This window comes from Dendropsophus ebraccatus, chromosome 9 (genome assembly GCF_027789765.1).
Source record: "Dendropsophus ebraccatus isolate aDenEbr1 chromosome 9, aDenEbr1.pat, whole genome shotgun sequence".
NCBI lineage: Eukaryota > Metazoa > Chordata > Amphibia > Anura > Hylidae > Dendropsophus > Dendropsophus ebraccatus.
In genome coordinates, this window is record NC_091462.1 from 105,176,592 (window position 1) to 105,192,541 (window position 15,950).

Here is a 15,950-nt window from a genome sequence, read left to right on the forward strand (position 1 = left end):
GAGTGCAATAGGAACAATATCCCGAGATGCCAGACACCCTGTAAGTGTTGGCGGGCGGCGGTGCTGCGTCTCCTGTGCTGGGATAGTTACACAGCAGAATACTTTGTCACACACCTCATGCATGACATGTCTGATCTGATTAGCAGCGCTGTCACCCGCCGTAAATGAAAGCTCTCCCTCTTCCATTTATTCCCGCTCACTGTCTGTCACATCCCTGCCCATCCGCATGATTTGTGGGAGTCCTTCCCGGGAAGGAGGGGCAGATTAGGGCTCCAGCGAGCCAAGGAAATCCTAAATCTTCTAATGTTATTCCCTAACCTTGTGCTGTAAAGGCTACAGATTGTGGCTATATTAAAAGGATAGGAAGATGGATGGATGTGTAATGCCAGAAGGTTCTGCTGCAGTATTAGAGCATAGAGGTAGGATGTTATCACCTCCGTCCAGCAGAGGGAGTCAGTTCCCAGCTAGGAGTAACAGAGGTAACTGGGGAAGGAAAAGCCAGAGACTCAGGAAGTGTGACCCACCCAGTTCCTGTAGAGAGAGAAGATTCCAGTGCTGGAGGTCAAGGGCAGTGACCTGTGCCAGAGCTAAAGAGATCTGTGACAAGGTGATCCACAGAAAGCAGGACAGCTCAGCCAGGTCCATAAGAGCTACAGCAGACAGAGCAGTGTGCAGCAGTGAGGGAAGAGAGCAACACAGCCCAGTGCTAGCAAGTGGAGTGCAGCGCACCTGGGACAAAGAGACACTGACACAGGAGTGTCCAGCCAGCCTCATCACTGCAGCAAGAAGGAAGGTACTGCTCAGGGGAGACAGAGCTGGTGCTGCAGGGGAGCCCATTGTTACCAGCAGAGTCAGGAAGTGGGGCCCCCTGAGAGACTGTATATAGTTGTGCTACACCACATAGACTGAAGTGATATCCTCCCTGCTACTTACCTAGCTTCATAAAGAGACAGTGTTCCTGTTAATTAAGATTCTACCTGTTATACAAGTTAAAGAATTGGTTGTATCTGCTGAATTATCTACAGTAAAGTTATCCCAACATTACTCAGCTGTCAGAGTGAGTTTGTCGCCATCCACCTGCACCCCTTACACGTGGCGTAGTCGGCAGGATGGAAATGGATATGGCGACAGAAGGCGCAACATCATCTGTTAGCGGCATGCAGCCCATGATTCCAGTGGGGGCGCTACTGAGTCATCTGCCTAAGTTTAATGGATCCAGTGTGTTACTAGAGGACTGGAGAGAGAGGCTGGAGGGAGCCGCACGCCTGTGTAATATTGCCCCACATCTGAGAGCAGAGCTAGCCTTGAACACATTAGAAGGGGAAGCCAGAAAAACAGTATTGCTACAGCCAGCAAGGCTGAGACAGACGTTTGAACAGATCTCAAGCATCCTTGAAGATGTGTATGGGGATACAACATCTGAAGCTATGCTGAGGAAGAAATTCTTCACCAGATATCAGGGGGAAGATGAGTCATTGCCCCAGTATGCAAATGGCTTGCAAGAGCTTATGGCCACATTACAAAGAAAAGAAGGACGGGGAGCCACCTCCTTTACTAATGCGGAAGTAGTGTTGCGTGATCAGTTTCTTCTCGGCCTGAGGAGCCAGCCTTTAAGGAGAACCCTACGTGAGAGATTCAAGCTAGAGCCACACTCAACCTTACATGAGGTGCTTAAGGAAGCTATTACTCTGGAAAAGGAGGAACAAGGTACTATTGTCACAATAGCCCAGCAAGCAGAGGTGCTGCCAATCAAAGAGAAAAGTATGGAGGCACGTGTCTCATCATTGGAAGAAGTGATTAGAGAACTCAAGGAGGCACTGACTATAACAGTGGAGAGGGCTGCACCTCAGACTCATTACCGAGGGGAGTTCTGTCCTGCATCCAGACAGTCCTACAGAGAGGCTCAACCTGCAAGAAGATGCTGGACATGTAATCAGGAGGGGCACCTAGCCAGAAACTGCCCCAACCGTGGCTTTGTCAGCAACAGGAGAGATTTAAACTAGTTCCACCTGCGATTGAGGGGCGTATCGCAGGAGGAAGTACAGATTTGTGCCCCCTTCTGGAAGCTATGGACTTAGTAGGAGAAAGTCCAGTCGTTAGAGCCAAGTTTAATGGAATAGAACTGTCCTGTCTACTAGACACGGGGTCACAAGTGACGACAATGGCCAGGAAAGTCTTTGAGACTTACTTTCCCTCCTCCTTGCACCAGGGAAGTACAGAATGGGTAAATCTTAAAGCTGCCAATAGTCTGCCTATTCCAATAGTTGGAGTCATGCAAGTTGACATTGAGCTTTGGGGCCGATTTATGAAGAAGAAAGGAGTGGTGGTGGTACAGAGTGCAATGGACCCAGAAGTCCCTGTGATATTGGGAATGAATGTGTTAAAAGAATTAGATGGTCTGATGGCTCAAGAGCTGGGTCCCAAGTATTGGAAGAATGTCCCAAACCTGAAACCTCCACAAGTGGCCCTCCAGAGATCGCTGAAACAGTGCCGGATGCAGGCAACCCTGTCCTGCCTTGTAGGAAAAGTGGGATGTGTGAGAGTACCCTGTTCAACTTCTTTGGAAGTGCCAGCAGGCCATGAAGTAGTAGTACCCCTACCAGTGGGCACCAGCCACCAATTGCTAGGAGCTACAGTGATGGTAGAGCCTGTGCTACAGAAAGAAGGGGTAGCAGTGGGACGAACCTTGTGCACAGTCCAGAGTGGCCAAGTCCTGATGAGAATAATGAACATTAACAGCCACAGTGTGGTACTGGCACCTAGAGAACTGGTGGCAGATGTGTTTCCTATTGAGGAGGTTGAAGCCATACAGGAGCCTAGCTGGCACATCAAGTCAACTGATATGGCCACCACCACCCTGACATTGTGCCAAGTAAGAACTGAAGCTGTCAGGACTACAGGAGGGCAGCTCTTGAACGAAGTACATTTGGAAGGTGCAGAGATGACTCCCGAGGAGAGGGAGCAGTTAGTCAGGGTCCTGGGATCTCACCCAAATGCTTTTTCCCGGCACGAAGCAGACTTTGGGAAGACACAGACGCTTGAACATGAAATTCCAACTGGAGATGCTCGACCAGTACGGGAACGGTACCGACAAATACCCCCAGCACTGTATCAGGAGGTCAAGGCCCTGCTGAAACATATGCAGGAAAGTCACATCATTCAGCCTAGCAGGAGCCCCTGGGCCTCACCAATTGTGCTGGTAAAGAAAAAGGATGGGACCCTGCGATTCTGTGTTGACTACAGGCGCCTCAATGCATGTACAGTCCGGGATGCCTACCCATTACCTCGAATTGAGGAATCCTTGGCAGCGCTAGGCCGTGCCAAATTCTTCTCTACCCTTGACCTGGCAAGTGGGTACTGGCAAGTGCCAATGGCAGAAAAAGACAGAGAGAAGACTGCCTTTGTTACACCTATGGGACTGTATGAGTTCCTCCGCATGCCTTTTGGACTGAACAATGCACCAGCTACATTCCAGAGGCTAATGGAACTGTGCTTGGGTGATCTGAATTTTGAATGCCTGCTGATTTACCTAGATGACATAATCATCTTTTCGTCAAGTTTTGCGGAACATTTGGAGCGGTTAGACGTGGTCCTCGGCCGCCTAGAGGAGCATGGGCTGAAGTTAAAACCCACTAAGTGCCACTTGTTCCAGAAGAGCATTGAGTATCTAGGTCATGTGGTAACAAGGCAAGGAGTCCAGCCCATAGACTCAAAGATTCAGGCCGTTAAACAGTGGCCCACACCCAGCAACAGCAGTGAGCTTCGGGCCTTCCTGGGGCTGGTTGGATATTACCGGCGATTCATCAAGGAGTTTGCCCAGGTAGCAGCGCCTCTGTATGCGCTCCTCCAGGGGTGCTTGCCTGGAGATACAAAAGGAAAGCCATTCGTCTGGGCTGAGGAGGCCGAACTGGCCTTTAGGGAGCTGAAGAAATTGTTGACCAGTGCCCCTATCCTGGCCTATGCTGATTTCACAAAGCCATTTGTGCTGCAAACTGATGGAAGCCTGAGGGGACTTGGAGCTGTACTGACCCAAGAGCAAGATGGTCAAGAACGAGTAATAGCATATGCCAGCAGAACTCTGCGGGAGAGTGAGAAGAACCCCGACAACTACAGCTCCTTCAAACTTGAGCTCCTGGCAGTGGTGTGGGCGGTGACAGAAAAGTTTGCGGACATCTTGACAGGAGTCGAGTTTGAAGGAGCTGTAGTTGTCGGGGTTCTTCTCACTCTCCCGCAGAGTTCTGCTGGCATATGCTATTACTCGTTCTTGACCATCTTGCTCTTGGGTCAGTACAGCTCCAAGTCCCCTCAGGCTTCCAACAGCAAGACCCACAAATTGCCAGAGTAAGAGAATGGCTCCTTACTGATCACCAGCCAGCGTACAGGGAGTGTGAGACCTTGACATCATTTGGAAAGAAGTTGTGGCTGCAGAGGGGCCGTCTGACCTTCCGCGAGGGAGTCCTATGCAGAAGAGTACAACTCCCCACAGAGATTGGTCCCACCTGGCAAGTAGTAATACCAGATAGTGAGGTAAGGAACGTAGCTGAGTGGATGCATGAAAGGAAAGGGCATTTTGGACCTGCCAAGACTTGGGCATGGCTACAGAGATTCTTCTATCATCCTAACTCACAAAAGGTGGCCCAGGACATTTGCAGAAGCTGCCGAAACTGCAACCTAGCAAGAGCTGGGGATCAGCAGGCCCCAATTGGTGTTATACAGACAAGCTACCCACTACAACTTGTGATGATGGACTATCTTACAGTAGGAGAGTCCCCGAGAGGATACAAGTATTTGCTGGTCATGGTGGACCACTTTACGAAGTTTGCTGTAGCGGTCCCCACCCGGGACCAAACTGCTGAATCAGCAGCACAGTGCCTGTGGAAAAATTTCATTCTGCCTTATGGCTGTCCTACACAACTGCACTCTGACCAAGGGGCTTGCTTTGAAGGAAGAGTGATAGAGGAGCTCTGTCGGTTGTACCAGATTCGGAAGACACGCACAACACCTTACCATCCACAGGGAAATGGCGCATGTGAGCGCCTGAACAGAACCCTTCTACAGCTCTTGAGGACACTGGAGGAACAGAAAAAGGAGAGATGGCCAGACTACATTGCAGAGTTAGTGTGGGTGTACAACAACACTTTACACTCAGCCACCGGTTATTCACCCTTCTTGTTGATGTTTGGGAGAAATGGGAGATGCCCTCTGACCATGATGATGCCTGACAGTGGAGAAGGTGAAGGGTGGACCCCTGAGACTTGGATGGGAGACCATCGGAAGAAGGTACAAGAAATGTACGACCTGGTCGCCCAGCGCCTTGGCCCCCGCACATTACCAGCAAACAAGAAATTGAAGGAGTTGCCGTTACAGGTGGGAGATCGGGTAATGGTACGCAATCGCACAGCCAGAAGGGCTGGAAAGCTGCAGTGGCGGTGGGAAGTCACGCCATATGAGGTGATCCGGCAACCCAACCCAACTATACCAGTGTATGAGGTAAGACCGGAGGGTGCAACTGGACCGATGCGCATAGTGCATCGAAATATGCTTAGACCATGCACTTTTCTGAGAAGAGTTCCTGAACCCCAGCCAGAGAGTATCAACATGCCCACGGTACCCTCTGGGGAAGAGGAATGGTGGGTACCACCCCAACCAGATCCAACCCCCTTGGAAAGAAGGGAAGATATGCAGCAAGAGGAGAACAACGCTCCCTCTGTGGAGCCTTCAGTTGAGCTAAGACATTCTGGACGTGCTAACTTTGGAAGGATGCCTGCACGTTATGAGGACTATGTCTTGGGTATGCAGGTTGCCGGGACGGCTACCCTCAAACGAGGGGGGGAAGGTGTAATGCCAGAAGGTTCTGCTGCAGTATTAGAGCATAGAGGTAGGATGTTATCACCTCCGTCCAGCAGAGGGAGTCAGTTCCCAGCTAGGAGTAACAGAGGTAACTGGGGAAGGAAAAGCCAGAGACTCAGGAAGTGTGACCCACCCAGTTCCTGTAGAGAGAGAAGATTCCAGTGCTGGAGGTCAAGGGCAGTGACCTGTGCCAGAGCTAAAGAGATCTGTGACAAGGTGATCCACAGAAAGCAGGACAGCTCAGCCAGGTCCATAAGAGCTACAGCAGACAGAGCAGTGTGCAGCAGTGAGGGAAGAGAGCAACACAGCCCAGTGCTAGCAAGTGGAGTGCAGCGCACCTGGGACAAAGAGACACTGACACAGGAGTGTCCAGCCAGCCTCATCACTGCAGCAAGAAGGAAGGTACTGCTCAGGGGAGACAGAGCTGGTGCTGCAGGGGAGCCCATTGTTACCAGCAGAGTCAGGAAGTGGGGCCCCCTGAGAGACTGTATATAGTTGTGCTACACCACATAGACTGAAGTGATATCCTCCCTGCTACTTACCTAGCTTCATAAAGAGACAGTGTTCCTGTTAATTAAGATTCTACCTGTTATACAAGTTAAAGAATTGGTTGTATCTGCTGAATTATCTACAGTAAAGTTATCCCAACATTACTCAGCTGTCAGAGTGAGTTTGTCGCCATCCACCTGCACCCCTTACAGATGGATGGATGGATGGATAGATAGATAGATAGATAGATAGATAGATAGATAGATAGATAGATAGGAGATAGATAGATAGATAGATAGATAGATAGGAGATAGATAGATAGATAGATAGATAGGAGATAGATAGATAGATAGATAGATAGGAGATAGATAGATAGATAGATAGATAGATAGATAGATAGATAGATAGGAGATAGATAGATAGATAGATAGATAGATAGATAGATAGGAGATAGATAGATAATAGATAGATAGATAGATAGATAGATAGATAGATAGGAGATACCGGTAGATAGATAGATAGATAGATAGATAGATAGGAGATAGATAGATAGATAGATAGATAGATAGATAGATAGATAGATAGGAGATAGATAGATAATAGATAGATAGATAGATAGATAGATAGATAGATAGATAGGAGATACCGGTAGATAGATAGATAGATAGATAGATAGATAGGAGATAGATAGATAATAGATAGATAGATAGATAGATAGATAGGAGATAGATAGGAGATAGATAGATAGATAGATAGATAGATAGATAGATAGATAGATAGATAGATAGGAGATAGATAGATAATAGATAGATAGATAGATAGATAGATAGATAGATAGATAGATAGATAGATAGGAGATACCGGTAGATAGATAGATAGATAGATAGATAGGAGATAGATAGATAATAGATAGATAGATAGATAGATAGATAGATAGATAGGAGATAGATAGGAGATAGATAGATAGATAGATAGATAGATAGATAGATAGATAGATAGATAGATAGGAGATAGATAGATAGGAGATAGACAGGAGATAGATAGGAGATAGATAGATAGATAGATAGATAGATAGATAGATAGATAGATAGATAATAGGAGATAGATAGATAGGAGATAGATAGGAGATAGATAGGAGATAGGAGATAGATAGATAGATAGATAGATAGATAGATAGATAGGAGATAGATAGGAGATAGATAGATAGATAGATAGATAGATAGGAGATAGATAGGAGATAGACAGGAGATAGATAGGAGATAGATAGATAGATAGATAGATAGATAGATAGATAGATAGATAGATAGGGAGATAGATAGATAGGAGATAGATAGATAGGAGATAGATAGGAGATAGGAGATAGATAGATAGATAGATAGATAGGAGATAGATAGATAGATAGATAGATAGATAGATAGGAGATAGATAGATAGATAGATAGATAGGAGATAGATAGGAGATAGATAGATAGATAGATAGATAGATAGATAGGAGATAGATAGATAGATAGATAGATAGATAGATAGATAGATAGGAGATAGATAGATAGATAGATAGGAGATAGATAGATAGATAGATAGATAGATAATAGATAGATAGATAGATAGATAGATAGATAGATAGATAGATAGATAGATAGATGTGGACAGATGGCCACAGGCTGTAGTGAGTCTCTATCCTGTATTAGTAAGACAACCTTAGAACTAAAAGACCTTTCTTAAGTAATTAAATTATTCAGTGCAAAAACATGGAGGCCGAGAGCTGATGAATATTCTGCAGTGACCTACAGGGCGCAGACATCTATAATATATGACCCATATGAAGCTGCAAACACTAAACTGTTGTTATGCCTCTTTATTTCCAATAATGAAAAAGCAAATGGTGCCCTATTCTATGGAGGTCCACACTCATTTCTATGGGGGTCTACACTAATCTCTATGAGGGTCCACACTCATTTCTATGGGGGTCTACACTAATCTCTATGAGGGTCCACACTCATTTCTATGGAGGTCCACACTCATTTCTATGAGGGTCCACACTCATTTCTATGAGGGTCCACACTCATTTCTATGGAGGTCCACACTCATTTTTATGGGGGTCCACAATCTTTTCTATGGGGGTCCACACTAATTTCTATGAGGGTCCACACTAATTTCTATGAGGGTCCACACTCATTTCTATGGAGGTCCACACTCATTTCTATGGGGGTCCACAATCTTTTCTATGGGGGTCCACACTAATTTCTATGAGGGTCCACACTAATTTCTATGAGGGTCCACACTCATTTCTATGGAGGTCCACACTCATTTTTATGGGGGTCCACAATCTTTTCTATGGGGGTCCACACTAATTTCTATGAGGGTCCACACTCATTTCTATGGAGGTCCACACTCATTTCTATGGGGGTCCACAATCTTTTCTATGGGGGTCCACACTCATTTCTATGGGGGTCCACACTCATTTCTATGGGGGTCCACACTCATTTCTATTTGGGTCCACAATCATTTCTATGGGGATCCACACTCATTTCTATGGGGATCCACACTCATTTCTATGGGGGTCCACACTCATTTCTATTTGGGTCCACAATCATTTCTATGGGGATCCACACTCATTTCTATGGGGATCCACACTCATTTATATGGGGGTCCACACTCATTTCTATTCGGGTCCACAATCATTTCTATGGGGGTCCACACTCATTTCTATGGGGATCCACACTCATTTCTATGGATGTCCCCACTAATTTCTATGGGGGTCCACACTAATTTCTATGGGGGTCCACACTCATTTCTATGGAGGTCCACACTCATTTCTATGGGGGTCCACACTCATTTCTATGGGGATCCACACTCATTTCTATGGAGATCCACACACATTTCTATGGGGGTCCACACTCATTTCTATGGAGGTCCACACTAATTTCTATGGGGGTCCACACTCATTTCTATGGGGATCCACACTCATTTCTATGGGGATCCACACTCATTTCTATGGGGGTCCACACTCATTTCTATGGGGGTCCACACTCATTTCTATGGGGATCCACACTCATTTCTATGGGGGTCCACACACATTTCTATGGAGGTCCACACACATTTCTATGGGGGTCCACACTCATTTCTATGGGGATCCACACACATTTCTATGGGGGTCCACACTCATTTCTACTAGGGTGAGGATGTGCTACTGCTACCATAAGTCCTACATTTAAGATCACTTAGGGCTAAGAATATTACATGGCCCCTTAAACTAGGACCTCTTAGGAATTCGGGCCGGGCCTAGTACAGTGCGGCTTCCACGTTATAGTAAGAGATTCACGCCTCCCATTGTGGGTATTGTGGAATCAGAGAGACAAGCAATGAGCAGCCCAACTTCTGAACCACATCAAATGATCACTGTACCACTACACCAGCCCACAGGGAACGTGGTCTCTTGTCTCCAGATTGGGTGGGGTTTCAAACTCAGTTCCATTGAAGTAAATGGAGCTTCACTGCAAACCACACCTGAACTGGAGACAAGAGAGGGGGAAAAGTGGCCATGTTTTTGTAGCGCTGGATAACCCCTTTAAAGTCTTACAGACACACACACTCAGATTACTCGAGTCCTGGACTTCAAGGAGGGCCCTGAAGTACAGCATTGATGTGAAAATGTGTCAATTATCTGTGTGTGCCTTTAAGTCGACCGACAGGGGACATCCGGTGCAGGCAGGGTCTCTGTACCACGCTGCCTGCTCCGGAAGCTGAAAGAGAAGAACTTGCGACAAGGGAGAAGCTGCTGGTGAACGAGGTGAGTTGCTGACTGTTTTCAAGCTAGCAGCTCACTAACTGACAATCTGGGCGGCCCACCAGGAATTTTCCTGGTCTGCCACATTGTCAGTCCGGTCCTGGATAGAAAGATAATTATACATACAATAGATAGATAGATAGATAGAGTATATATATATATATATATATATATATATATATATATATATACACTGTATATATATATATATATATATATATATATATATATATTAGATAGCTAAGAGTTATATTAGTTATGAGATTTTCTCAGATAAACATTTTTGCTGATTTTCCTGTGATTAGTATTACTTGTCACTCGTTCTGTTAGGTGGGCCGTGTGTGTGCTGTCTCTGTACTCTGTATAGATCCCATAGAGCGGTGTGCAGCGGGGAGGACTGCGGGCTCCCGGCAGATCCATTACACATAATAGATGCATCCCGCTCCCTCAGAGTTTGTACAACGATAAATTCCATCTCCATAAGAGCGGCCGTGTCTCCACATAACACTGAGCAGTCAATTTCCTTGCGGTTTCATCTCCGCTGTCAATCTCTCTCGGCAGCGGCATTATCTGCATTTTACACCCAAAGCTATAACATTCTTCTTTATCTACAGCCAGAAAGAAGGCGCCATGGGTCCACGTACAGCAACACGCCGCTACCCTCCACATACACAAACACCTATCTCAGGCCATGTTCACACCTTCAGGAATCAAAACCATCCACAGCGGATAGAAGAGACCAGGACACTTATCTCCTCTGACAATCCTATTAATCCAACAGTCCCCGCTGATTCATTGCTTATCATAGCTTTACATTGTTTTCCTGACACACAGCTCCATATCCTCTGCATATACATAGAGCTACATGATAAAACTTAGTGTCAAAGGCTATGGGCCGGCACAGCCTGATCTATATACCCTGCAGGCACCTGGGCTATATATAGCTGTGATGTCCTGTTGACAAGGCAAAACCACAGGGGGCTTCTTGCACTGTGTGTGGCTCAACCACGATATCTTAAAGAGTACCTGTCATGGTTTTTTATTTTTAATATGTTTAAAGCAGTATTTTACATATGACCACTAGGTGTCTCCCTCTGTGCTGATATATAATTAGCCTAAATTCATTGCCCTCAGGTTATATACAACCTGCATGATGAATAGGTGTCTTTCCTTGTGTGAATGTGCAAAGGACGGGGACTTCCTGTGTTTAGTCTCATATTTTAAGGAAAAGACTAAATATCAGCACAGAGGGAGCATGGAGCACAGTTCAACAGGAAGGGAGACATCTAGTGGCCATATGTATAACGTTAATTTAAACATAGAAAATATCAAAAATAAAAAAAAATAAAGTGAATATATTGCAACACTGCTTGTGATCACAACCCTTGTTGATTCCTCAAAAAGAAATTGTGACAGATACACTTTAAAGGGAAACTGGTACTCGCCTTGGTCCTGACCGCACGGCTGCCCCCTGTTATGGATCTATAGATTGGATGCCAGCTTTCCGTTACCAACCCGGACCTGTTTGATCTCCACCTGAAACGTGTCCATCCATAAGGGATTACAGTCTGGGGGTCTAACAAATAAAGTCTACATTCTTTTGTAGGGTGTAAGAGTGGAGAATTGGGGGACCCCATAGATTCCACACCTCAGATTGGACAACTCAATAATGATCCCTGGATACCATCTCTTTTGAAAATAGCGAGAAACACTAATGGTGTGTCCACACCTACAGGATCTGCAGCTGATTTTCTGCAGCAGATTTCATTTAAATAACTGAACACAGCATCAAATCTGCTGCAGATCCTGTAGGTGTGAACGCATCCTAACAGTGAAAAAAAGCAACATAAGACTGGATGTGCCCTTTAAGACTCCACTCTACAGATTTTTCTTCCTGTTGTGATTGCATTACGGAGTTGAAAAGAGAACGGCGCCGAATTTACACAACACAGTTATAAGTAATTAAATGAAGGAGTCAGAAACTGTGATAGGAGAAACACTATTAGGTGAAGGATTCATGTGAAATGCGTCAGTAATAGGAGAAACACTATTAGGTGAGTGCGAGAAGGATTCATGTGAAATGCGTCAGTGATAGGACAAATACTATTGGGTGAGTGCGAGAAGGATTCATGTGAAATGCGTCAGTGATAGGAGAAATACTATTAGGTGAGTGCGAGAAGGATTCATGTGAAATGCGTCAGCAATGGGCAAAATACTATTAGGTGAAGGATTCATGTGAAATGCGTCAGTAATAGGAGAAACGCTATTAGGTGAGTGCGAGAAGGATTCATGTGAAATGCGTCAGTAATGGGCGAAATACTATTAGGTGAAGGATTCATGTGAAATGCGTCAGTGATAGGAGAAATACTATTAGGTGAAGGATTCATGTGAAATGTGTCAGTGATAGGAAAAATACTATTAGGTGAGTGTGAGAAGGATTCATGTGAAATGCGTCAGTGATATATGAGAAAAACTATTAGGTGAGTGCGAGAAGGATTCATGTGAAATGCGTCAGTGCTGGGAGAAACTATTAGTTGAGTGCGAGATGGATTTATGTGATACGTGTCAGTGATGGGAGAAAAACTATTAGGTGAGTGCAAGAAGACTTCATGTGAAATGTGTCAGTGATAGGAGAAATACTATTAGGTGAGTGCGAGAAGGATTCATGTGAAATGCGTCAGTAATGGGCAAAATACTATTAGGTGAAGGATTCATGTGAAATGCGTCAGTGATGGGAGAAATACTATTGGGTGAGGGCAAGAAAGATTCATGTGAAATGCGTCAGTGATAGGAGAAACACTATCAGGTGAATGCAAGAAGAATTCATGTGAAATGCGTCAGTGATAGGAGAAATACTATTAGGTGAGTGTGAGAAGGATTCATGTGAAATGCGTCAAGTGATAGGAGAAATACTATAAAGTGAGTGCGAGAAGAATTCAAGTGAAATGCTTCAATAATGGGCGAAATAATAGGTGATTGTGAGAAGGATTCATGTAAAATGCGTCAGTGATAAAAGAAATACGATTTAGTGAGTGCAAGAAGGATTCATGTGAAATGCGTTGGTGTAGGAGAAATACTATTAGGTGAGTGCGAGAAAGATTCATGTGAAATGTATCAGTAATGTGAGAAATACTATTAGGTGAAGGATTCATGTGAAATGCGTCAGTGATGGGAGAAATACTATTGGGTGAGGGCAAGAAAGATTCATGTGAAATGCGTCAGTGATAGGAGAAATACTATTAGGTGAGGACAAGAAGGATTTATGTGAAATGCGTCAGTGATGGGAGAAACACTAATAGGTGAGTGTGAGAAGGAATCAGAGGTGACGGCAATACTAGACTTACACTTCCCATTGACCCCAATATGATAGAACCTGCATCTTATGTCCCCTCAGACCATACAGGCATTGGGGTAGTGCCCGTACGTCCATGGTCACAATGGGCCCACAGGCTCCTAGTCATTTGTGTTACAGTTTATATCCCCTTCACTCCCCTTCACGGGCCCATCACTATAAATGCCCCCGGGGTCCGGTGCCCCCCCCCCCCCCCCCCTTAGTCAGCCCCACCTTCCATAATTAAAGACTTGCTCACCTGAAAAATGGCTATCCAGGCGTAGCCAATGTTATCAAAATTAATGGCCCCCTTGTGAGGATTCAGCTCTCCGGGTTTGCATACGTTGTAGTACTGGTTTAGATCACAGTTGTTCCTGCTGCTGAATTCTGGGAAGTTGAAATTGGAGCAGTCAATTTTGGGGGGGATGTCCTGGCACTTCAGCATGCCGTTGTCTCGGTGAGATGAGCAGATGTACGGGTTATCCTCGGTATCATCCACCTGATAATACGGCCTCAGGGAGGTGAGATTGTAGCTGCTGTAGAGACAGAACAAACATTATTCTATGGTTTAGACCTTTCTGCATACCCCCACATTAAGCTCCTCCTCATTCTACATAATTCCACACTCAAAACTATTAGAACAACTGTTTCTTATTAGAATGTTGTCTGAAAGATCAAAAATATTTAAAAATAGACAGTCTTCCAGTACTTATCAGCTGTTGTATGCCCTGCAGGAAGTGGTGTATATTTTGCAGCAGCAAATCCCTATTGAAAACCTCTCCTGCTTTGGACAGTTCCTGTTATGGACAGAGGTGGCAGCAGAGAGCACTGTGTCAGACTGGAGAGAATACACCACTTCCTGCAGGACATACAGCAGCTGATAAGTACTGGAAGACTGGAGATTTTAAAATAGAAGTAAATTACAAATCTATATAACTTTCTAATACCAGTTGATTTAAAAGATTTTTTTTTTTACCGGAGTACCCCTTTAAGACACATAGCACTTGAGAAATAATGGTGGTATTCACTGCCTAGAGGGCTGTATGCCCATGGATGTACTGTAGGTATGGCACCCTGTGGAGCAAGAGTGTCAATCGGATTTGGTGACACTATGGTGCTAATCATATCATATGACCCAACACTATAACATGACTCATAAGGAACCTATTGGTTCCTATTGGTGCAACAGTCAGATCGCCTGGTAAAAGTTGCAGGACGGTTGTGCAGGATAAAGTTGCGCAGCATTAGTAGTAGAAGCCCTACCATCCAGCCTCCTACATCTGGAATCACCTTGTGGCCCGGATCTGAGGCCAACCGCACCGTGACCATGGTATCTGTCATTGTAGAATAGCAAACCAGTAGACCCCGTCCAGTGACAAGGCATCACTGGAATATTTGTATCCCTCCCAAACTGTCCATAAAAATTCCACAAGGAGGATGAAGTCAATTACCAGGCCGAGCCGTTTCCACAGAGCCCACATGTGCGTCTCAGCTGGAGGCGAGGTCGCGGCGCCCTCCACCATTCTATTCAAATTATGAGGAAAATTGACTCCTTTTGATGTCACATGATGGGGGTCTAGGTAAAATACCCAGAATTAAGAAGGAACGTGGCTCCAGAGCTGAAATCCTGAAGTGACAGGAATAGCTTCTGGGATATTCTATGGTCATGTAGACTCATGGGGGCCTATATTCATATATATTCATCGTGGAATCTTATATTCTCACTAGTTCACGCCCTCTGCTTGCTGTCAGTGTATATCGAAACCAGAAGCTGAAAACCTGCACAGCTTAGTACTTGTCACGGCTGAGGGTTTGCTACAATTGCATCCAGTCTGAACAATCCCCTGTGATCTACAGTGTGGACTCAAGGCTGATACTATCACCTGCACTGATACACTGTAACAAACTGGACAGGAGCTATAGCTGTGCTGCAGACACGCTGAGCTCACAGAGCATTGTCTACACTGGAGAGCATACTTACCATCAGTCCTTCCACAATGGACGTGACTAGCGGGAAATTCACACCATATAACGCCGATATTGCAGTTTTCTGGTTCACATTGTCAAAATGTTATCTGCTTTACTGCGGCTGTAAACACTGAAGGCTTCCTGCCCGGGAAACCCTGCGGCAATGAACTCGAAATAAAGGTATCTATGGAATAGAACAGTATCAAACTATCTGCTGCATTAAAGGGGAACACTTTTTTTTCTTTCAAATCAACTTCAGAAGTTTCAGAAAGTTATATACATTTGTAATTTACTTCTTTTTAAAAATCTCCAGTCGTCCAGTACTTATCAGCTGCTGTATGTCCTGCATGATGTTCTCCAGTCTGAAGAGCAGGGGAGGTTTTCTATGAGGATTTGCTGCTGCTCTGGACAGTTCCTGACATGGACAGAGGTGGCAGCAGAGAGCACTGTGTCAGACTGGAAAGAATACGCCACTTCCTGCAGGACATACAGCAGCTCATAAGTACTGGAAGGCTGGAGATTTTTA

At 45.1% G+C, this 15,950-nt stretch overlaps 1 protein-coding gene across 3 annotated transcripts in view; it reads right to left on the reverse strand.

The window, feature by feature from the left end:
* Positions 1 to 15,950, reverse strand: part of CACNA1H (calcium voltage-gated channel subunit alpha1 H) — a 440,438-nt gene that overhangs the window by 131,059 nt on the left and 293,429 nt on the right. For all 3 annotated transcript variants that reach the window (XM_069984196.1, XM_069984197.1, XM_069984195.1), the window contains exon 7: positions 13,716 to 13,992. In XM_069984196.1, the coding sequence (XP_069840297.1) occupies positions 13,716 to 13,992 (277 nt within the window). The remainder of the gene's footprint in view (positions 1 to 13,715; positions 13,993 to 15,950) is intronic.